The sequence below is a fragment of the Pongo abelii genome, chromosome 6 (assembly GCF_028885655.2).
Source record: "Pongo abelii isolate AG06213 chromosome 6, NHGRI_mPonAbe1-v2.0_pri, whole genome shotgun sequence".
NCBI classification, from domain to species: Eukaryota; Metazoa; Chordata; class Mammalia; order Primates; family Hominidae; genus Pongo; species Pongo abelii.
The window spans coordinates 67345219-67370730 of NC_071991.2; the positions used below are offsets into that span (position 1 = coordinate 67345219).

General features: G+C 35.1%; 1 protein-coding gene across 8 annotated transcripts in view; it reads left to right on the forward strand.

Moving 5' to 3' along the window:
• SNX13 (sorting nexin 13) overlaps nucleotides 1–25512 on the forward strand; it is a 159561-nt gene that overhangs the window by 114871 nt on the left and 19178 nt on the right. For 4 of the 8 annotated variants that reach the window (XM_054559055.1, XM_054559054.2, XM_054559052.2 and 1 more), the window contains 6 exons: nucleotides 894–963; nucleotides 5267–5439; nucleotides 10643–10750; nucleotides 11992–12102; nucleotides 23332–23493; nucleotides 25251–25322. In XM_054559055.1, coding sequence (XP_054415030.1) covers nucleotides 894–963; nucleotides 5267–5439; nucleotides 10643–10750; nucleotides 11992–12102; nucleotides 23332–23493; nucleotides 25251–25322 — 696 coding nt within the window. 8 annotated transcript variants of the gene reach the window in all.

A 25512-nucleotide genomic window follows, 5' to 3' on the forward strand; every position in this document is an offset into this window, starting at 1 on the left:
CTGGTTAGAGAATGCTGGGAATCTTCCCTAAATTTAAGTTCCCAGATTCCATCCAAGGGACAACCTTGGAAGCAGTCTTTTCTAGGCAGAGCAGTTTCAGGCTGCCATGTTAACTCTGCAGCCTGCTTTAATTATATGATTATGTTCCTTTTTATATATGTGAGGATATATGTATATGTGGCAAAAACAGTTTTAAAGTTTAGACCCAAAGGCCGTAGTTATAAAAGATTCATTTTGAGTCAATCAATAGGAATTTATGTTTGTGGAATTGTTTTTGAAAACTAATCATTTAAAATCTATCATAGTCTATGGATTCACCTCATTTAATAAATAATCAGAATAATAGCTAACAGTTGTTATATTAGGCAGTTTTCTAAATGTCTTACATGTCTTATTTAATCTTCACATAATTCTCTGACTTAGGTAGTATTCTCATTTTATAGATAAGGAATCTGAATTAAATTTAAAAATTATTTCTATATTAACAAAAGTATTAAGCTAAAAAATACAGATCTGGTTCTAGTGTATTTCAACATAAATGTTAACATAAGAATATGGCTACTTATTTTTGTCTAGATTTTCTTGCCATATAAGGACCATAATTGAAAAGTAGCAAGTTACAGTAGATGGACAAGCAATTAAGGGAGAAATAATCTAATATATTAAGTTTATTACTAAATTATTTTGTTTCATTGTTTCTTAATCTTTGCTTTTTTTCTGTTAGCCTAAATGGAAAAGATTATTGTGTATGGAGGGGATGGAGGGTATACAAATAATATATAGTTTACATGCATGGAAATGAGTAATTGTAATGCATATATGATGTAGAATTCTTTGACTCTTTTTTTTCCTATAAAATTTTAAAAATTTGTTTCCTGATTTTTTTTTCTCAGTCTTTAGATGACCTTTCAAATGTTTCTTCTGATGACTCAGTACAACTTCATGCCTATATTTCAGACACTGGTAAGAGAGTTTGAAGTATAATTATTGCATTAAAACTATGTATTATTATATCCCTAAATAATTTTTTTACTAACCATTTTTTTGTTCTCTGGTCATATTTTTACTTTTTTTTTCTGCAGCATGTCCTTCATTAAATTCTGTTATATTTATTTGCTTATGTATTTGATCTCTCTAAGATTGTCACTATCAACATTTGAAAATGCTTATATTCTAAGTGTTTTACTATTTCTAATAAACTCTGAAACCATTCTTTTCCTCTTTGTGCTTGAGTCTAGCTGATAGTTGTCTGTATAATTCTCGTTAAATCTTTTCTGGAGAGATCTTAGTTCAGGATTAGTTTTCATATATACAAAGTCAGGCTAGATAACTGAGGTAGATGAAGCCCCCGGTATAGGGGTTTGCAGAACTTCAAGAAGTGCTTGAATAATGAGGTGAGAAACCTCTAAAACTTTGTGATCATTCAGCATACGTGAAGAATTGTTAGTAAATCCAGGAAAAATAACCAGTTTTCATCATTGCTGTTGAGTTATTAGATAACACTAATGAGTATTAAATAATGATAGTTTTCTTATCTGACCTCTCACTGTTCTTAGAATATAGAAGTGTGTTTGTCATATTACATACTGAAGTATAAACATACTGAGGTATATACCTCAATTCAATTTCATGCTTGCATTTTAGACACTGAAGAGATTTTATAGTCTAGTCTAGTCTAGTCTAGTATAGTGTAGTATAGTATAGTTTAGAAGACATTAACTTGCATCTTTTTAAAATAGATCTTCATTTCCTTTTTCTTCTCACTGGAACTGAAGTTTCAATTTACATTTGTTGCCTGCCAGATTTCTGGAAGAAAACAAGTATTTATTAGCTTCTTAAAATGTATGGAAGCACTGTGCTAGGCATTTTTAAGAAATTATTTCAGGCTGGGCTTGGTGGCTTACGCCTGTAATCCCAGAACTTTTGGAAGGCTGAAGCAGGCAGATTACGAGGTCAAGATATTGAGACCATCCTGGCCATGGTGAAACCCCGTCTCTACTAAAAATACAAAAATTAGCTGGGCATGGTGGTGCGCACCTGTAGTTCCAGCTACTCAGGAGGCTGAGGCAAGAGCATCGCTTGAACCCAGGAGGCGGAGGTTTCAATGAGCCGAGATCACACCACTGCACTTTAGCCTGGCGACGGAGCGAGACTCCGTCTCAAAAAAAAAAAAAAGTTATTTCTTCCTGACAAACATATGTAAATACTGAAGAAGCAGCATAGTATAGTGGTTAAGAGTATAACTTTTTTACTGAATTGCTTGGGCTCAAACCCCAGCTCGGCCAGTTAATAGTTGGGTGAGCCATCCAAAATTAAGATCGAGTTAAAAAAAAAAATAGCTGGGTGAACCTGAGAGAGTTCCTTAACTTCCTTGTACCTCAATTTCCTTATCTGTAAGATGGGCTAGTAATAATAATAATAATAATACATAACTCATAGGGTTGTTATGGAACTGATTAATTATAGTGGTAATTATGCATGATAGACATATTTGATTGTTGGTTCATTAAATACTAATTTTACCAATTGGACTTCAGAGTCTCTTTGATTCTAGATCTTTTAGCATCTTTATTTCACAAAGTAGGAGCATATAGACTAGTCCAGTGCTACTGAAAGAATGGTCCAAGGAAGCAGTACACACACAAGAATGGTGGTCTAGTATGTGTATTGCTTCCCTCATTGAGAAATCTTGCTTTAAAAAGTATTGGCTAAATTAAACAATATGATTAGTAATGGAGTTGATTTACATTCTGGTGCTTTTTTTTTTTTTTTATGTAATAAGAATTCTAGCAAATAGTTTGCAGATCGCCTGCTATGAGTAACATTGGCCTAATAAAAACAAACCCTTCTAGCTAAATCACCATCTTCACAAAACCAATATATGTAACCCCATTATCTTCCTTTAAGTCAGATTACCTTGATGTCTTCTGCATTTTTTTTAATAATTACCTCATTATTCTTCCTATTGTGCATCCACCCTGGATGATCTTCCAAGCCTATTGGTTTTTGACAAATCCTGATTATTCTTTCTTATATCTCTTCTCCTTTTTTGTTCCTTGCTATTCTCCTTACTCTTGTTAATTTTTAATTGGTTATGGTTAGCTGCCTAATTGGCCTCTGCTTTCTATTTTCCTTTCTCAAACCTATCTTGGACACACCTGATAAAACCATTCCCTTGTTGCCATGCTAACTCCATTGAGAAATGGTGGTTCTCTAACGTGATTAAAACGTGTTGTGCTGTTTAATTTGCATAAGTCTCTGAGAGAAAGATAACTGGACAAGGTGAACAGTGAATAATCGTGCTACTTATAGAGCAAGATGTCCAAAGTCTATTTCTAGTCGTATACTTTGTCAAATCAGAAACTGTGATAATAGATGGAAAGGGAATGAAAGATAATTTTGGAAAGAAAGTACAAATTTTAGAAAAAATTTTAAGAAAGTTTGGGAAGAGCTTCTGTCCAACTACTCTTGCCAATATAGAGTTCCAACTTTTATGTTATTAATTTCAAAAAGCTGTAGTGACCTTCTTCTGCCCAGTCATATACAAAATAGCAAAATGTTAGCCCCAGAACTTGACCACGTTTATTCACACTTATGAATGAACATAATCCATTATTACAAGATCAGTTTTAGACTTCTGATTAGTGTGGTAGTCTGAACTGCTATGGGAAATCATGCCTTCCACGCATAGAAAGGCTAACAACAATATTATAAGTATAGCTGAAGGGGAAAATCTACAGATGCCATAGAACATGGGGAAAAGTAAATTCAGAGAATTGAAGGGGTGTTAAAGCAAGGGGCTCGTAGTAGCATAAAGACTGGATCTTGATTTTGATAGCATTTTCCTGCCCTCAAATTTAGAAGAGGCAGGATGGGCCAAGGCCATGGGATGCTGGAACAAAGTGCTTTACGTAAAGCCTAGAGTCAAAAAGGGCGGCTCAATGTCAAAGAGGAACTAGGAAAACAGCCTAACATCAGTAGAAAGAACAAGAAATGTCAAGATCATGATTGGAAATGGTATCTGTCACCCACAAAAAATTGAAGGCCCAGCTTGCATCCTATCATGAGTATGTCTGGATTTAGCTGTCCTCAAGTGATTATGTACTACAAGATCTCAAGCCAGAGAGTTAGTATTAAAATTATTTCTGAACCACTGAAACCAGCAGTTAGAGTGGTGACACTTGACACTGTTCAGTGCGAATGCTTCCCTAGCCCAGGGCACTCAGAACACCCAGGGAGAAATAAAACCAGCTGGAAATGAGCTTACAGAAAGCAATTAATAGCAACAGAAAGAAATATGAACCACAATAAGAGAAAGCCAACAGAACCAGCAGATAATTTGCATCCTGTGAACTTGGAGATGGCAGTCTTAATAGACTTGGCCATAAGTATGTTAAAAATATTCCTAGAGAGAAATCCTAAGACAAGAATAAACAGTATGAAAAAGAACCAAATAAAACTCTAGAGATCAAAAAAATACAGTGATTGAAAGTAAGGTCAGAGGATGGATTAAGAAATAGACCAGATACAGATGAGAAGAGACTCAGTATTAACTTTTGGAGACGTAATTGTAGAGTGCAGAAAGATAAAGAAATGGAACATCAGAAAGACAAGTTAGAGAAAATGATTTAAAGTGCATCTCCTTAGTTAAGATTAGTACAAAATGGAAACAGGCTTTGATTTTAGAGATTACCTGACTTGCTTGGTATGTGGCAAATTAATGCGAAAATGCTTAAAAAAAAAAATCCCCAGAATAAACCGCACTTGTGAACTATTGAACATATCAAAGAAAAGGAAAATTGCCAGAAGATAAATGTTATCCCGTGGCTGTTGCTATTTAGTTGAAAAGATTTTAATTGTAATACAACTGAAGAGTGAAGGCTAGTACAAAACATTATTTTGTTTATTTTTTCTATATTAAATTTAAGAAATTCTAATTTTACTCTCTAAGGTAACATTAGATGTAGTAATGTAATGATGTAGTGATGTAGTAACAGAAAGCTCTTTGGAAGAGAGAGAATTGTAATAGGTACCACTTTGTGATTCATAGTGTCATACTGAACTTAGTTTATTTTGTGTTTTAGCCATTATATGTAATACGTTATGGATGTAAATATGGAGGATGGGAATCTATCCTTTGGTGACATCCTTCTGTCTCAGTCTGTCATTTCAGATTCTTCTTCATTTCATATTATCTTTTTTGTTTTCTTCCTCTTCCTCCTTTTTTGTGTCTTTCATTCCTCTTCATTTTGTTTTAAATGATTAGTATATGCTGACTATGACCCATATGCTGTGGCAGGCGTTTGTAATGATCATGGCAAGACATATGCATTATATGCCATCACTGTACACCGGCGCAACCTAAACAGTGAGGAGATGTGGAAAACCTATCGTCGTTATAGTGACTTCCATGACTTCCACATGAGAATCACTGAACAGGTAATGAAGTTTTAAAAACTTGTGCACTTTATGTTGTTTCTTGATTTGATTTTGATTATAAATCTGAGGATGCCCAGATAGAGTGATTAATTAAAAAATAAGGTAAGAATTTTTGGTATAATCACCATAAATCTTAGAATTAATCTGAGCATTTAACCAGTAAATCAAATGTTGAATACACTTCCTCAGTCCTAACCATCATGGACTAGTGACAAACTATCAAGAGTATACCTTGGAAAATTAAAGTGAATACATGTTTCTGGTTTTAAAATTTGTGGGTATTGTGCTTTCCAAAGTTTTTTGGGCTTAGATTGAAGTAGGAATAGGGATTGCTGTAGGACATTTTGTGCTTTTGTTTTTGAAGGCATAATTTAAACCTAGAAGTTATTTTAAATGGCAGTTTAATCCAGCAGTGTAACAGTGAAATGAATCCTTGATCCATTACTCAAATTATTTTGAATCACAACCTAAAATAAATTTAATATTAACCAAGTAATATTTTTAATTCTTATTAAATACAACCCTCTTGTTTTATAGGAATAATTTAAAAGTACTCTTAAAGATAACAAATCTAAAGAAATTATTTCCCTGTCCTAATTTTTAATTAAATATTTTCTCAACTTAAAAGATCTTTGATGAATTGGAATAAATGATCTATGAAATTTATTTTAACTTATTTTAACTCTTAAAACGTCTGACTCATTCAGGGCTTTTAGGTATACAACTGGTATTAAACCAATAATAGTTAAAAGTGACATCTGATTGGGTGAGCTAAAGCTTTGAAATGACATTGTACTACTTTAGAAATCAGAAAATATCTTTTTCAACTTAATATAGTGGAAAATATATAGTTGGCACCATGATAATCTTATTAAAATATCTTGTGGCTAGAGTGAGATAAACTATTAATAACTTTAAAGTGATGAAAAACCGGTTAATGTTGACTTCTGAAGCCTGTATTAAAAGGACTATTTTGAGTTATATTAATAAGAAAATTGAATTAATAACTTTGGATATGCACGTTCTTCTGGTGTCAAATATAACCTTTCTTCATGTTTAACTTGATTTGTTTGCAGAGATGAAATAATTTTCTGCCCCACGTTGAAGAAATAATTGCTTTACTTTTTAAAATATTACCTGTTTGATATTTTAAAAGCATATAGCTCATATATCTTTTTATTCCCATCCTTACACTTTAACCAAACATGATAATTTAAAAAATAATTTGAATTGGTAAGAGTTTTATTTATTTGCAAATGAATTTACTTGCAAATTAATGAGAGTTTAATATGAAATTTTTTATTGTGTAAATAGTTGTAATTTTCTTTCTAGTTAAGAGGAATAATCATTCCCTGATTTAAATGTTCTAGACTAGAACTGTAGGCATTATTTTACATATTGACAAATGTAAATGAAGAACATACTTTTTAAGAAAACTTTAAGAGGACAGTTCATACGGAAATTTCTCTTTTCAGTTCAGTGCCAAAAATTAAATTGATACAGCACAATTTCTTTTTCAAACAGCTCACGAGAGTGAAATGGACATGTTTTGACTTGGTGTTTCCTTTTGTGTGTGTGTGTGTGTGTGTGTGTGTGTGTGTTTCTTATAAAGCCACGGTAGTTGTGATTACCTAAGTGTTTAGATTGTTCACAGAACTTAAGAAATTAAAAACTCCTCTTTTAAATGAAAATTAGGTTTTAGTAAAATATTAAGTATCTGTAAATAAGATTTAGGGTGTTTGCCTTTTAGCTCAGCCTTATCTGTATTTTAAAAACTCAAATCCCTTATAAAATAATGGAAGAAAAATGTAATGATTTGTAATTCAGCAGTTGGTCACAGTACAGCCTGTTAACATGATAAATGGTAACTGCATAGAGCTCTTAAAGTAAAATTATTTTAAAACAAGTTTCATTTTGTTTATATAATTTTGTGATACAACATTTTTTCCAAGGCCAAGCACGGTGCCTCACGCCTGTAATTCCAGCACTTTGGGAGGCTGAGGTGGGCAGATCGCTTGAGGTCAGGAGTTTGAGACCAGCCTGGGCAATATGGCGAAACTTCATTTCTACAAAAATACAAAAAATTAACTGGGCTGTAGTCCCAGCTACTCAGGAGGCTGAGGTGGGAGGATCACTTGAGCCTGGGAGGTGGAGATTGCAGTGAGCTGAGATCCTGCCACAGCACTCCAGCCTGGGTGACAGAGTGAGACCCTGTTCCATAAATGAATGAATGAATGAATGAAAATCCAAGCTAAATGTATGAGCTATCATTTATTTTCCTTAAAGATTTTAATAATCTTATTTGATATTTTATGGAGACTTATAAGAAAATAATTAAAATGTTAAATGTCATGGTTTTGGAAATGGCCTGAGCTGCTCATTCATTGATTTAACAAATATTTATTAAGCTTTTCCTATGTGTCTGGTACTTTTCTTGGTGCTAGCAACATATGAGGGAACAAGACAGACTAAGTCCTTGCCTCTAAGAGCTTGTAGTTTAGTAGCTACTGTGCATTTCTGTTTTATTTGGTGAAATCTGTATAGGTATAGATAAACTACTAATGATTTAAATGATCATATTAAGTATTCATTAAGGTAACTGAGTAAAAATATGCACCATATTAAAGAAATTTTGAATTATTTTAATACAGAATTTCAAGTCTGTTCTTTAAATTTTCCAGGAGTGTATTAGGAATCTAAACTTTTGGTGTGTTTAATGTAGAAAAGTAAGATCTTTGATTTTAGAATGTCCATGATTTATGTGTAGTATTTGAATTATTTGTAAACATTGAAATCCTCTGTTATAATTTATTTTAGTTCTTTTTTGCTGAATTTCAAATTTCTTTTAAATGCCTTTAAAAATATTTTCATGAATTTTTGGCAGAAGGGATTATATTACTTTTCAGGGAATGGGCAGTTGTTTTGTTCGTACTTTAAAATAATCTTTTAAATAGCAAGTTTATGATGAGTTAATATAGAGTATAAATTTTCACATTTTCTCCCTTGCTTTTATAGTTTGAGAAAACTTAGTGATTTATGTTTCTGTTCCAGACAGACAACTTACAAAGGAGTTTATTTTGGTAATTTAGGCTTTAAGAAAATAACTGTTACTGTGGTTTTTTCTTTTTATTAGTAAGGTTTAATATTTTAAAGTTTCTGAAATAAATTGTTGTTTTAATGGATAGTGTCATATTTCCTTGGTATATTAGTTTGATAGGGCTGCCCTAATAAAATACCGCCAACTGGGTGGCCCAAACAACAGAAATTTATTTTCTTACAGTTCCAGAGACTAGAAATCAAAGATCAAGGTATTGACAAGTTTGGTTTGTCGTGAGGCCTCGCTTCTTGGCTTGTAGATGGCAGGGTTCTTGCCATGTCCCTATGTGGCCAATTTCTCTATGTGATGCATTCCTGTTGTCTCTTAGTGGGTCCAAATTTTCTTTTCTGATGGGATACCAGTCAGGTTGGGTTGGGGCCCACCCTAAGGGGCTCATTTAAACTTAATCATCTCTTTAAGGGCTTTATCTCTGAATTCAGTCACAGTCTGAGACACTGAATATTAGGGCTTCAACATGAATTTGAGGAAATACAGTACAAGCACACAAGACTTGGTAATGCCAGAAAAAATATGTATTTTCTAAAATTGAGTCAGTAGTTTAATGTGGATAGGTCATATTGCAAGAAATATCTCTTAGGACACCTTGAGAAAGTAAATTTGCTTCCAAAAAAATTTTTTTTTACATGTAATGTTCAGTGAGGACCCATTTCTAATACTTTTGTGAATCACCAAATTTGAGAATATTGCTATAGTTAATGTTTTCTCTATAAATTACCTCTACACTTTCTTGGTTTTCCTCCCAATACTGGAGTAAAAAACTGCTTTTACCTTTCATGTGTAACATATAATGAACTTGTTCACATTTTAGCTCCAAGCAGCCATCAGATTTGTCCTTCTTTTAATAATGTATCAGAATCTTCCAGTTTGGGGATGGAAATTATCCTAATCCTTTTCATTTCTCTTCTCTTTAATCTCTGCACCAAGAATTAGTTTTCTTTACAGAGACGTTGTTTTCAACAAATAATTGTTTTAAAAAGTTTGTTTCGCTTTAGGATATGTATCACAAGGGAAAAGTGGTGAGGCTGTTTGAATTTCAGTACTAGGCTGTTGGTCAGGTACAGTCACTAGTTAAATGACTTTGCTCTTAAACTATTTTAGCAGCTCTTATGGTTAAAAAAAATTTGTGTTTTAGCAAGGCATTACAGATTACGATGATGGACCTTTGAAGGTGCATCCAAATGTTAAGTCCATAAGTGCTAGACTTATGGTATACGCATTTACTTTGTGTTTGTGATTTTACAAAGATAAAGTATATGCTGACTGTTCTTAATTTTTTTTTGGTTAGTGTAATCTATGAGTTTATATTTAATGTGGTTGATGGGGCAAAGGTATCAATATTTATTATAGTTGTGTATACACAGGGTTATAATATAACTACTATCTGTATTTTGAAAATTACCTTTTTATCTGCTAGTACTTTACAGGTCAAAGGCTTATTAAGGAAAATATTTTTTAAAACCTTTTATTATGAAAATTTTGAACAATGTCAATATTAGGGAGAATATTAAATGAAACCCCACATGGTCAAAATCCATCTTCATCATTTATGCAAATCTGTCATTCTTGATTTAAAATACTTTTTTAATAAATAATATTAGAACTGTGTTTTGAGTATATTTGGACAATGTTTTTTATTTTCTGATTTTCACGTAATATATTGCAAAATTATCTGTTGAAGATGGTTTTTTGTTGTTGTTGTTGTTGTTGTTTTTTGAGACGGAGTTTCGCTCTTATTGCCCAGGCTGGAGTGCGATGGCACACTCTCGGCTCATCACAACCTCTACCTTCTAGGTTCAAGCTATTCTCCTCCCTCATCCTCCCAAGTAGCTGGGATTACAGGCATGTGCCACCATGCCCAGCTAATTTTGTATTTTTAGTAGAGACGGGGTTTCTCTATGTTGGTCAGGCTGATCTCAAACTCCTGACCTCAGGTGATCTGCCTGCCTCAGCCTCCCAAAGTGCTGGGATTATAGGCGTGAGCCACCGCACCTGGCCTGAAGATGTTTTTAATATGTAGAGAAATCATCACTTGGGAAAACCTTTTGTCTTCATAAAAAGTGCTATTGAATGTATTCTGTCTTACAGTTTGAAAGTCTCTCAAGCATATTGAAACTTCCTGGAAAAAAGACTTTTAATAATATGGATAGAGATTTTTTAGAAAAGAGAAAAAAGGATCTAAATGCATATTTGCAGGTAAGCTCATGCTTACTATAATCCACAGATTTTCATTTAATATAGCACACAGGTATAGAATGTTTTTCATTTAATATAGCACACAGAATGTTTTTACTGTAATCACAGGGTAGCAACCACTTTTGTGCAGCATGTCAAATGTGACATGCCGTCTGCTTAGTAATTTGTAAACATTATTTCTGTGTGTATTGATTAACTTAGAAGTTTTCTAGACAGTCCATGTTAGGGATTTTGCTTGTTTGTGTTTAGATAAATGCACATGCCTGTCTTCTCCTGACTCAAACATTTGAATTTTTTTTTTAAAGTGCTAAATGTCTGTATCATGTATTTACAAGATTCTTAAGAAAAACCACCTTTTCCCAAATCTTTTATCCTAAATGTATCTTTTAGATGTCGCTGTATTATATACTTCTTAGCTAATGAACTCAGTATGTCAAAACTTGTTCCATTGAAGGAACCAAGCTAGAATGTTGTTACATTAGCAGTTGTGAAAGCAATATTTTGTTTGGGGCTTCCATATAACACCTGAATGTTTTTGTTTGGATTATTTTATGTACTTTATTTCATACCATTTTTAATTAATGTTTTGTTTGTTTTGAGACCGGGTCTTGTTCTGTCACCCAGGCTGGAGTGCAGTGATGCAATCATAGCTCACTGTGAGTTTGAACTCCTGGGCTCGAGGGATCATCCTGCCTCAGCCTGCTGAGTAGCTAGGACTACAGGTGCATGCCACTGTGCCTGGCTAATTTTTTAAATATTTTTGTAGAGATGGGGTCTTGTTTTGCTGCCCAGGCTGGTCTTGTATTCCTGGCTCGGGCAATTTTCCTGCCTCAATCTCCAAAAGTGCTGGGGTTACAGGCATGAGCCACCTTGCCCAGCTTATTTAATGTTAACTCTAGAATTGTTATTCAAATAACGTGACAGTTTTCTAACGTGGATCTTCTTATTATAAGCTATAAGATCTGAAAATAAAATAGTAAATATGTTTGGACAACTTTCACATTAGATACACTTAAAGTCAAAATAGCTGATATGAAGAATATATATACCAAGCTGTTAATTGTCATAAAATTATTGGTGACTTTATCCTAACTGTATAATTGGGTTTTTAAAAATATAAATCAGTATTTTTTACTATACATTCTTAAAATTTATGAGCTAAAATTATAAACAATAGTAATTTCTAGCATCCTGTCAGTTTAAGATAATCTCTTCTTTTTTTTTTTTTTTTTTCTTGTTAGTTACTGTTAGCTCCTGAAATGATGAAGGCATCCCCAGCTTTAGCTCACTATGTATGTGATTTCCTTGAGAACAAAGCCTACAGTAAAGGAAAAGGGGATTTTGCTCGCAAGGTAAGTAAGCAGACCACTGCACTGGGTTTCTTTTTAGGTCTGTTTTCTTACTTTGTTTGTAATAAAAGAAAATAAATTTAGATTTGTATGTGTGTTTTAAAACTAGAAAATTTTATTAAGTTCTCCTCGGCATGTTTATCACTATTGATAGGAATATCTACATATAAACTCCTTTCTTGACATGTTGATTATAATTCAGCAGATGCTTGAAAGGAAGAAAAAAAAAGTTTGAAATGGTACATTAAGAAAAGTTTGTCTGAGACAAGTCACAAGCTTTTCGTTATCTTTAGAGGGAAATGTTTCATTCTGAGATTAAAATGTCATTTACTTGGAATAATGATAAAAATATTAAACAGGATATGTTCTGAAAGTATTTATGCCTTTTGAATAAAATCATTATTATATAAAATATTTTAAATAATTTAAAATAGGATTTAAGACCTATACTTGGAATAAAATCGTAAGGTAAGACAGTAAATAAGTGCTTAAATTAGGTAGGATAGCTTAGTGGGTAAGAACACAAGCTTTGAAATCAGGCAGTCTTTTGGTTCAGATCCCTGCTCTACTATTTACTAGCTGTGACCTTGAGCATGTTACTGAACCTTTGGTACTTCGGTTTACTCAAGAAATGAAGATTTAAATTTCATTAGAGCATTATGTGAATCATGCAATATTCTGTATATTACAGTGCCTGGAAAATAATAAACCTCTAAATAAATGTTTGCTCTTAGTAATACTAGCAATAGGAGCAGGAGCAGCAGTGGGGGAAGCTGGTATTATTTATACCACTCTTTGTATTTTATCACTTTTTATAAGTCTGAAATTATTTCAAAATGAAAATGTAAAAAGAACAAGGACTTTCTCACTATTCTTTGTCCCCCTAAAAAGACCAACTTTTTAAAAAGATTAAGGAATTCCTACAAAATAAGTAAGAATTAACAATTATAGGAAGTTTGGGCCAAGCACGGTGGCTCATGCCTGTAATCCCAGCGCTTTGGGAGGCTGAGGCGGGTGGATTGCTTGGGCCTAGGAGTTCAAGACTAACCCTGGTAACATAGCGAGACCCTGTCTCTACAAAAAATAAAAAATATTAGCTGGGCATGGTGGTGCACACCTATAGTCCCAGATACTCAAGAGGCTGAGATGGGAGGATCGCTTGAACCTGGGAGTCCAAGGCTTCAGTGAACCATGGTCATGCCACTGCACACTCCAGCCTGTGTCACAGAGCAAGACCCTGTCTCAAAAAAAAAAAAAAGAAAAAAGGAGTTCATATGATTACTTTAGGATTTTTGATTGTATAGTTTGGTGCAAAAGTAATTGTAGTTTTTGGACATTTAAAAAAAAGTGGCAAAAACCACAATTACCTTTGCACCAACCTAATAACAGTTCTAAGTTAGTGTTTTATTTTAATAATAAGTTCTAGGGTGTGGACCTTACAATGGAGGGGAAAAATATATGTTGCTTTTCTGCGTATTTCATGATTGAAGTGATTGAGTTAAATTCCAACTTGGAACAGTTTTATTGTCACTAGAGATGCATTTTAGTGTTCCATGTTTTTTATGTTTATATATCTTTTCTCCTTTAAAGATTATATCCATTTTAAGATAAAGTAATAAATTGATAACAGCTTTTGGAGATAAAAGAAATATTAAAGTACACTTTTTTTTAACCAAACAGTAGCACATGTGTATGTCCCAACAGTTATACACCACTTTTTTTTTCATTTTTTTAATTTTTCATACTTTAAGTACTTGGATACATGTGCAGAATGTGCAGGTTTGTTACGTAGGTATACATGTGCCGTGGTGCTTTGCTGCACCCATTAACCTGTCATCTACATTAGGTATTTCTCCTAATGCTATCCCTCCCCTAGCCCTCAACCCCCTGACAGGCCCAGTGTATGATGTTTCCCTCCCTGTGTCCATGTGGGAGAACATGCGGTGTTTGGTTTTCTGTTCTTATGTTAGTTTCCTGAGAATGATGGTTTCCAGCTTTATCCATGTTCCTGTAAAGGACATGAACTCATCCTTTTATGTGGTTGCATAGTATTCCATGGTGTATATGTGCCACATTTTCTTTATCCAGTCTATCATCAATGGGCATTTGAGTTGGTTCCAAGTCTTTGCTATTTTGAACAGTGCTGCAATAAACATACGTGTGCATGTGTCTTTACAGTAGAATGATTTATCATCCTTTGGGTATATACCCAGTAATGAGATTACTGGGTCAAATGGTATTTCTGGTTCTAGATCCGTGAGGAATTGCCACACTGTCTTCCACAGTGGTTGAACTAATTTACACTCCCACCAACAGTGTAAAAGCGTTCCTGTATCTCCACATCCTCTCCATCATCTGTTGTTTCCTGACTTTTTAATGATTGCCATTCTAACTGGTGTGAGATGGTATCTCCTTGTGGTTTGATATGCATTTCTCTAATGACCAGTGATGTTGAGCTTTTTTTCTTGTTTGTTGGCTGCATAAATGTCTTATTTTGAGAAGTGTCTGTTCATATCCTTTGCCCACTTTCTGATGGGGTTGTTTTTTTTTCTTGTAAGTTTGTTTCAGTTCTTTGTAGATTCTGGATATGAGCCCTTTGTCAGATGGATAGATTGCAAAAATTTTCTCCCAATCTGTAGGTTTCCGCAGTTCATGCTGATGATAGTTTCTTTTGCTGTCCAGAAGCCCTTTAGTTTAATTAGATCCCATTTGTCAATTTTGGCTTTTGTTGCCATTGCTTTTGGTGTTTTAGTCATGAAGTCTTTGCCCATCCCTATGTCCCGGATGGTATTGCCTAGGTTTTCTTCTAGGGTTTTTATGTTTTTTAGGTCTTATGTTTAAGTCTTTAATCCATCTTGAGTTAATTTTTGTATAAGGTGTAAGGAAGGGGTCCAGTTTCAGTTTTCTGCATATGGCTAGCCAGTTTTCCCAACACCATTTATTAAATACGGAATCCTTTCCCTATTGCTTGTTTTTGTCAAGGTTTTCAAAGATCAGATGGTTGTAGATGTATGGCGTTGTTTCTGAGGCCTCCGTTCTGTTCCATTGGTCTATATATCTGTTTTGGTACCAGTACCATGCTGTTTTGGCTACTGTAGCTTTGTAGTATAGTTTGAAGTCAGGTAGTGTGATGTCTCCAGCTTTGATCTTTTTGCTTAGGATTCTCTTGGCTATATGGGCTCTTTTTACTTCCATATGAAATTTAAAGTAGTTTTTTCTAATTCTGTGAAGAAAGTCAATGGTAGCTTGATGGGGATATCATTGAATCTATAAATTACTTTGGGCAATATGGCCATTTTCATGACATTGATTCTTCCTATCCATGAGCATGGAATGTTTTTCCATTTATTTGTGTCCTTTCTTACTTCCTTGAGCAGTAGTTTGTAGTTCTCCTTAAAGATGTCCTTCACATCCCTTGTAAGTTGTATTCCTTGGTATTTTATTCTCTTTGTAGCAGTTGTGAATGGGAGTTCACTCATGATTTGGCTCTCTGTTTGTCTATTATTGGTGTATAGGAATGCTTGTGATTTTTGCACATTGATTTTGTATCCTGGGACTTTGCTGAAGTTGCTTATGTGCTTAAGGAGATTTTGGGCTGAGATGATGGGTTTTCTAAATATACAATCATGTCATCTGCAAACAGAGATAATTTGACTTTCTCTCTTCCTATTTGAATACCTTTTCTTTCTTTCTCTTGACTGATTGTCCAGGCCAGACATCCTTCCAATACTGTGTTGAACAGGAGTGGTGAGAGAGGGTATCCTTGTCTTGTGCCAGTTTTTAAAGGGAATGCTTCCAGCTTTTGCCCATTCAGTATGATATTGGCTGTGTTTTTGTCATAAATAGCTCTTATTATTTTGAGATACGTTCCATTGATACCTAGTTTATTGAGAGTTTTTTAGCATGAAGGGGTGTTGAATTTTGTCAAAGGCCTTTTCTGCATCTATTGAGATAATTATATGGTTTTTGTCATTGGTTCTGTTTATGTGATGGATGACATTTATTGATTTGTGTATGTTGAACCAGCCTTGCATCCCAGGGATGAAGCCAACTTGATTGTGGTGGATAAGCTTTTTGATGTGCTGCTGGATTCAGTTTCACAGTATTTTATTGAGGATTTTCACATTGATGTTCATCAGGTGTATTGGCCTGAAATTTTCTTTTTTTGTTGTTGTGTCTCTGACAGGTTTTGGTATCAGGATGATGCTGGCCTCATATAATGAGTTAGGGAGGACTCCCTCTTTTTCTGTTGTTTGGAATAGTTTCAGAAGGAAAGGTACCAGCTCCTCTGTACCTCTGGTAGAATTTGTACCTCTGGTAGAATTGTACCTCTGGTAGAATTTGGCTGTGAAGCCATCAGGTCCTGGGCTTTTTTTTTCTTTGGTAGGCTATTAATTACAGCCTCAATTTCAGAACTTGTTGGTCTCTTCAGGGATTCGACTTCTTGGTTTAGTCTTGGGAGGGTGGATGTGTCTAGGAATTTATCCATTTCTTCTAGATTTTCTAGTTTATTTGTGTAGAGTTGTTTATAGTGTTCTCTGACGGTAGTTTGTATTTCTGTGGGATCAGTGGTGATACCCCCTTTATCATTTTTTATTGTGTCTATTTGATTCTTCTCTTTTCTTTATTAGTCTGGCTAGTCCTCTATCTATCTTATTGATCTTTTCAAAACAGCTCCTGGACTCATTGATTTTTTTGAAGCGTTTTTCGTGTCTCTATCTCCTTCATTTCTGCTCTGATCTTAGTTATTTCTTGTCTTCTGCTAGCTTTTGAATTTGTTTGCTCTTGCTTCTCTAGTCTTTTTAATTGCAATGTTAGGGTGTCGATTTTAGATCTTTCCTGCTTTCTCATGGGGGCATTTAGTGCTGTAAATTTTCCTCTAAACACTGTTTAGCTGTGTCCCAGAGATTCTGGTATGTTGCATCTTTGTTCTCATTAGTTTCAAGGAACGTATTTATTTCTACCTTTATTTCGTTATTTACCCAGTGGTCATTCCAGAGCAGGTTGTTCAATTTCCATGTAGTTGTGCTGTTTTGAGTGAGTTTCTTAATCCTGAGTTCTAATTTGATTGCACTGAGGTCTGAGAGACTGTTTGTTATGATTTCCATTCTTTTGCATTTGCTGAGGAGTGTTTTACTTCCAATTATGTGGTCAATTTTAGAATAAGTGCGATGTGGTGCTGAGAAGAATGTATATTCTGTTGACTTGGGGTGGAGAGTTCTGCAGATATCTGTTAGGTCTGCTTGGTCCACAGCTGAGTTCAAGTCCTGAATATCCTTGTTAATTTTCTGTCTCATTGATCTGTCTAATATTGACAGTAGGGTGTTAAAGTCTCCCACTATTATTGTTTGGGAATCTAAGTCTCTTTGTAGGTCTCTTGCTGTATGAAACTGGGTGCTCCTGTATTGGGTGCATATATTTAGGATAGTTAGCTCTTGTTGCATTGATCCCTTTACCATTATGTAATGCCGTTCTTTTTCCCTTTGTTGGTTTAAAGTCTTTGTTGGTTTAAAGTGCGTTTTATCAGAGACTAAGAAGATTGCAATACCTGCTTTTTTTTTTTTTTTTTTGCTTTCCATCTGCTTGGTAAATATTCCTCCCTCCCTTTATTTTGAGCCTATGTGTGTCTTTGCATGTGAGATGGGTCTCCTGAATACAGCACACCGGTGGGTCTTGACAATTTATCCAATTTGCCAGTCTGTCTCTTTTCACGGGGGCATTTAGCCCATTTACATTTAAGGTTAATATTGTTATGTGTGAATTTGATCCTGTCATTATTGATGCTAGCTGGTTATTTTGCCCATTAGTTGATGCAGTTTCTTCATAGTGTCAGTGGTGTTTACAATTTGGTATGTTTTTGCAGTGGCTGGTACTGGTTTTTCCTTTCCATGTTTAGTGCTTCCTTTAGGAGCTCTTATAAGGCAGGCCTGGTGGTGACAAAATCTCACAGCATTTGATTGTTTATACAGAATTTTATTTCTCCTTTGCTTATGAAGCTTTATTTGGCTGAATATGAAATTCTGGGTTGAAAATTCTTTTCTTTAAGAATGTTGAATACTGGCCCCCACTCTCTTCTGGCTTGTAGGGTTTCTGCAGAGAGATCAGCTGTTAGTCTGATGGGCTTCCCTTCATGAGTGATCCAACCTTTCTCTCTAGCTGCCTTTTACATTTTTTTCCTTCATTTCAACCTTGATGAATCTGACAATTATGTGTCTTGGGGTTGCTCTTCTTGAGGAGTGTCTTTGTGGTGTTCTCTGTATTTCCTGAATTTGAATGTTGGCCTGCCTTGCTAGGTTGGGGAAGTTCTGGATAATATCCTGAAGAGTGTTTTCCAACTTGGTTCCATTCTCCCCGTCACTTTCAGGTACACCAATCAAACTTAGGTTTGGTCTTTTCTCATAGTCTTATATTTCTTGGAGGCTTTGTTCGTTTCTTTTCGTTCTTTTTTCTCTAATCTTGTCTTCACACTTTATTTCATTAAGTTGATCTTCAGTCTCTGATATCCTTTCTTCCACTTAATCAACTCAGCTATTGAGAGTTGTGTATGCTTCACAAAGTTATGCTGTGTTTTTCAGCTCCATCAGGTCATTTATGATCTTCTTTACATTGGTTATTGTAGTTAGCAATTCAACCTTTTTTCAGAGTTCTTAGTTTCCTTGCATTGGGTTAGAACATGCTCCTTTAGGTCAGAGGAGTTTCTTATTACCCACCTTCTGAAGCTTACTTCTGTCAGTTTGTCAATCTCATTCTCCATCCAGTTTTGTTCCTTTGCTAGTGAGGAGTTGTGATCCTTTGGAGGAGAAGATGCGTTCTGGTTTTTGGAATTTTCAGCCTTTTTGTACTGGTTTTTCATCTTCGTCGTGAATTTGTTTACCTTTGGTCTTTGATGTTGCTGACCTTCAGATGGGTTTCTGTGTGGATGTTCTTTTGGTTGTTGTTGATGCTGTTCCTTTCTGTTTGTTAGTTTTCCTTCTAACAATCAGGCCCCACTGTGGCAGGTTTGCTGGACGCCCACTCCAGACCCTGTTTGCCTGAGTATCACCAGCAGAGGCTGCAGAGCAGCCAAGATTGCTGCCTGTTCCTTCCTCTGGATGCTTCATCCCAGAGGGGCACTGTCCAGATGCCAGCTGGAGGTCTCCTGTATGAGGTGTCTGTCGACCCCTGATGGGAGGTGTCTCCCAGTCAGGAGGCATGGGGGTCAGGGACCCACATGAGGAGGCAGTCTGTCCCTTAGCAGAGCTCGATTGCTGTGCTGGGAGATCTGCCACTCTCTTCAGAGCTGGCAGGCAGGAACGTTTAAGCCTGCTGCAACTGCGCCCACAACTGCACCTTTCATCAGGTGCTCTGTCCCAGGGAGATTGGAGTTTTATCTGTAAGCCCCTGTCTGGGGTTGCTGCCTTTCTTTCAGAGATGCCCTGCCCAGGGGAGGAATCTAGTGAGGCAGTCTGGCTACAGTGGCTTTGCTGAGTTGTGGTGGGCTCCGCCCAGTTCGACCTTCCTTGAGGCTTTGTTTACACTATAAGGAGAAAACCACCTCCTCAAGCCATAGTGGGCGCCCCTCCCCCCACCAAGCTCAAGTGTCCCAGGTCGACTTCATACTGCTGTGCTGGCAGCAAGAATTTCAAGCTAGTGGATCTTATAGCTTGCTGGGCTCCATGGGGGTGGCATCTGCTGAGCTAGACCACTTGGCTTCCTGGCTAAAGCCCTCTTTCCAGGGGAGTGAATGCTTCTGTCGCAGTGGCATTCCAGGCACCACTGGGGTATGAAAAAAACTCCTGCAGCTAGCTTGGTGTCTGTCCAAATGGCCGCCCAGTTTTGTGCTTGAAACCCAGGCCCCTGGTGGCATAGGCACTGGAGGAAATCTGCTGGTCTGTGGGTTGCAAAGACTGTGGGAAAAGCCTAGTATCTGGACCAAAAATCACGATTCCTCAAGGCACAGTCCTTCATGGCTTCCCTTGGCTAGGGGAGGAGTTCCCCGACCCCTTCCACTTCCCATGTGACGCGACGTCCCACCCTGCTTCAGCTCACCCTCTGTGGACTGCACCCACTGTCTAACTAGTCCCAGTGAGATGAGCTGGGTACCTCAGTTGGAAATGGAAAAATCACCCACCTTCTGCATTGATCTCGCTGGGAGCTGCAGACCGGAACTGTTCCTATTTGGCTGTCTTGCCAGCCACTCACTTTTGTTTTTTTAATTAATGATGACGTCTACCTATCTTTCTCATTCATTTCTGGCAATCTGCAATAACACACATTTTTCATAAACCATATTGGTGATAACCAAGGTCATGTTGACCTCTTCAGAATGTCAGAATAATTTTTATGCATATTAAGAATTTGGGGTTTCCAACTTTATTTCCTTTTTGGCTAAATGATAGTTTAATATTTTTTTCCTTAATTATATTTCACTGGAAATTAAATAGCTATTAAAGTAGATCATCTGCAAACATTTTATCAGTGGCTATTCAGAACTTGAGAAATAATACTTTATAACACATTAATTTGGTCCCACAATGTATCCTAGCTTTGGAAAATCTGTGAAACAATTTTTAGAAAAAGTAACTGACAAGTAGCCTTCCTCCTTTGTACACAGTATCTTTCTATCCAGTTTTGTATCATGGTGAAGGCATTTTAAGGTATAATTAGAGATCTAAATTTAAGTTAAAATACCATTGTATATGTTGTTAACAATACAAATAACTCAGCTGGGGTGGTAATTGAATGAATACACAGCATCTGTGTAAGGACAGCTAAGTGTACACTTATGCTGGCAATCCATAATCTCCTGTGCATGATCATCTGAAAGTTTTTCTTTTTTTCTAAAAATCTACTTTAAAACAAATCTTGTTTTTGGAAATGTTTTCATACAATGATGGACTTTGCTTTTATGCTTATGAAATTCTGCCTCTTTCATGGTTAAGCAACAGAGTCACCTTTAGAGGTTTTTCATTCTTACCCCACTTGCCTCCTAATACAAATGCTTGGGCTTTACCTTTTGGTGGGGAAAACAAACAAAAAAAAGGCTTCAGTACTTCTGGGATGCTACACAGACAACTATTTTTAATTATTAGGAAATTCATTATATAGATTTACTTTCTCTTAGAGTATCAATGGTAGTATAGCCTCATGCCTAGATAAGCATGTGAGATACTATTCATTTAACCAATTCATAATAGGTAAACTCAAGTTTCTGCTGTGAAGCGTAAGATGTATAAATTTCTAAAATATTTTTGAGGATATGACACTATTTAAACTCAGGTTGGAGATTAAATTGAAATTCATGCCTTTTATGCTTCTGAAATGCTATTTCTTCTGTGAACATTTTAGCTTATTAGCAAGGTGGCAATTTTTTCCCAAGCTGTACATTTTAAATGTTGCATTGTCATGCTTAATGCTTATCTCTCTTTAGAATTCTATGCTATGTTCTCATGACTTAGCTTATTTATATATTATTACCATTTAAAAGAAAAGGCCACAGTGTTGCAAATAATGTCCTGATTGATTTGAACATACTGTTCTGGTTGACCAAAAACTACAGTATACAGAATTAGAATTACACATGTGCATGCATGCATGCACGTGCACACACACACACACAAAGAATCATTAGCCACACATGAGAATTAACTTCATCATTTTATCTTTATATTTCTCTCCACCAGTGGTCATGTTTTTCAAATCCTTATTCAAGCCAGTTTCTGTCCTTTGGTTTTACTCTGGGTTGTACTGTGACAGTCTCTTCTAGGGTTGGATGTTCCGTCAAGCATATCTATGGTACTATTGGCTGAGCTTAAGCCAGGGAGTAACCAACCAAAAGTCTCAGCCCTTGTACAGTTATCTTGAAATTCACTTTTTTATTAATACGCATTTTACCTTTTCTAGTTTTTCTTGATGGAAGCCATGAAAATAAAATTAGAGTGAAGGAGTTTTGTCTTCTTATCATCTATTAACGTTGCTATGATTCCTAAGCAGTGAGATTCAGTTTTGTTACTGTTATTCATTTTTTTGTTTTTGCGTGAAACATAATTTGTTTTCACTGGTAGCTTTTATGATGCTTAACAATATTTTTTTTTTCTGAAAATATTTCTGTAGTTTTGTATGACTTTGGTTTTGTGTCTTTTCTTTGATTTCTTTATTTCTGTTAAAAATCTGTCTCATCTGCATCTCTAGTTTGGTTTCTTTAGATGTCTCTTTCTTTATTAATTTAAATTATTTTACATTTTATACCATTTTTGCTTTCTGTCACTCTGAAGATTTTTAATTCCTTTTTATATCTCTGGTCATATTTCCTTTTACAGTCTTCATATTCCACCTTGCTAAGATAAGATTTACATGTCTGATTTGCAATGTCTCTTTTCCTTCTTTGTAATGAACTTCAAATTTCCTCTGTAGATTTTGATTGCACATATAATGTATTCTAAAATTATTTTAAAAAATAAATCTTAAATACTTATTAGTTATTTCAGTTTTCTGTTTATTTTACCTGTTTTCTGTTCAGTATCTACTCAAAATACCTAACTGTTGCCTTGACCTGTGCCAGAAGTATATAGTGGCTAATTCTAGTTGCATCAATTTCTGTTCTGGAAAACATTTTTTTTGTTTTACAATTTTGAATGGAAAACTTCTTTTATTCAAAATTTCTTTAATAAGAAGGCAGCCAAAGCTTATATTGATTTTCTAAGAATAACCTCATCTGGCAAATTTTCAAATCATATATGTGTATGTGAAAATACTTTTGTTTTTTGTGACAAGGGTCTCACTTTTGCCCAGGCTGGAGTGTATGGAGTGCAGTGACATGATCATGGCTCACTGCAGCCTTGAACTCCTGAGATCAAACCATCCTCTTGCCTCACCTTCCCCAGTAGCTAGGACCACAGGTGTGTACCAACATTACCAATATACCTGGCTTTTTTTTTTTTTTTTTTTTTTTTAAGAGATGGGGTCTCACTGTGTTGCCCAGGCTGGTCTCAAACTCCTGGATTCAAGTGATCCTCCCGCTACAGCCTGCCGAAGTGCTGCAGTTATAGGCATGAGCCACTGTGCCCAGCTGAAAATACATTTTTAAGACACACTGAAGACAACATTTCTGTACTTTTAAAATGTAACGACATAATATAGACCAGAAAATTACTGCATCTTTCCAGTGTTGCACTCTGTATTTTCTAAGGCTTGTCATTTGGATAACAACTCTGGTACAATAAAGTCATGGTATAATATCTTTTTTCCCTTTAGATGGACACTTTTGTAAATCCGCTTCGCAATTCAATGAGGAATGTTTCAAATGCAGTTAAATCTCTTCCTGATAGCTTGGCAGAGGGAATGACTAAAATGTCAGACAACATGGGCAAAATGTCAGAAAGATTAGGTCAAGACATAAAGCAATCATTTTTTAAGGTAAGAAGACATTTTCAGTAATGTCTAAACCAAACCATTTTTAAGTCAATAAGATGTATTGAATTCTGGTTGGATTTACCTTAGTCCCTTAACCTTATTTGTTTTCCAAGCATTGCTAGACACATAGTCTCATAAAGAATGAAAAACTAAAAATTCTTACCAGAAATGGGTATTATAAAATCCACTTACTTGTTAGTCTCTGCTATGGTAGGGTTTTAAAATTCATTGAAAACAAAAAGTTAAAATTAGTAAAGTTAACATTCTTTATCTTGTTTTATTTCATTATGCCATTTTTATCGTAAAGTACTATTAAATTTAGTAGCAAACAAATTCTGTCATGCAGATGAGTTATACTAGTATTCACTCAGGAAGCATAAAGTCTTATTTCTCCTGATTTACATGATAGAATGATTACCACATCAAAGAGAAGAAAAGTTCATCATTACCATCAATCTCTGAGCTCATACGTTACTGGGTATAGACCTCTGCGTGTCATAGAAGAATTTCACAGGGAGTTTTTTTTTTTTAATTACATTAACACATAAAGGTACTAGACTGTGTAGTTTGTTGAATTCCTAATTAACATTTTAAAAATCATTTTGACATAGTTATTTGAAGTTGTAATCAAGGCTATAAAACATATAGGTATTAGAATTTTGTACTTGATAGATTATGCTTGAATGTAGGGGAAATGTATATATAAACATACGTTTTCTTTAATCTAAGGGCCACTCCTAAAATTGTGTAAATCATACTTTTCTGTTAATTCTCGTACTTTCTCTGATGCCTCATTTTTGTTTCTATTTGTGAGGAAGTATACTAACACTGAAATCAGTATTGTTCAGTCCCACTTCTGCTGTTCATTACTCATATGAATTTGTACAAAAGTCACTGAAGTTTTCTAAGCCTCTTTGTCGTCACCAATAACTTGAGATGGTCTTGACAATCCTTCCTGTGCTGACAAATGATTTTCAGCTAATACTGATCTTTCTGTCCTTGTTTCCATCTAACATTTTGTTAATTTCTTAAACATATTAACATTCTATATCAAAAGCTCTTTATGGTAAAAAGAAAGAAGATTGGAACTCTGTTCCCTGGCAGTACTACTAACTACAGACGTGCATCACTTAACAACAGGGATATGTTCTGAGAAATGTGTCACTGGGCGATTTCATCATCTGGGAGCATCATAGAGTGAACTTACACAAACCTAGATGGTATGTGTAAGTTCCACAAACCTACTTCTCACCTAGGCTATATAGTATTGCCTATTGCTCCTAGGCTACTAACCTTTACAGTATGCTACTGTACTGAGTACTGTAGGCATTTTAACACAATGGTACACAAATGTGTATCTAAATATATTGACACAGAGAAAATGCAGTAAAAATATAGTATTACAATCTTATGGGACCACTGTGGTATTGTTGAACAAAACGTCATTATGCAATGCATGACTTTTTGGCTTTCAAGTCATTTAACCTTTCTTAGCTTTGAATTCTTCTAAAAAATATGGGAGTTTGACTAATTTTTCTTTCTAACTCAAAAGTCATTTATTTTGTAAAGGAGAAAACCCTTTTAGTAATGAAATAATTACCCTTTATATTTAGTTCCAAATTTTAGATTGTTAAATTTGGCTTATATATAGTACCAAAAGTCAGATCAAATGCTGATACTCATTTAGGTTTATGATTGTGTTGTGTTCTTTCACTGTCTGCTTTAGTGTGTTTACTTTGTGGGTTTGGTTTTATTTTTAGGTGCCTCCTTTAATTCCTAAGACTGATTCAGACCCTGAACATCGCCGAGTTTCGGCTCAACTTGACGATAATGTGAGTTAATTTTATTCTTGGTAGTATTTAGTTTAAGTCATACTTGGCATATCTTTTTAACTTTTTAATGAAGTGTAATATGTATCATTAATGTGCACATATTATAAGTGTTAAGCTTGATGCATTCTTACAAACTGAACATGCCCATGTAATTAACACTCTAATCAAAAAACAAAATTACCACTACTCC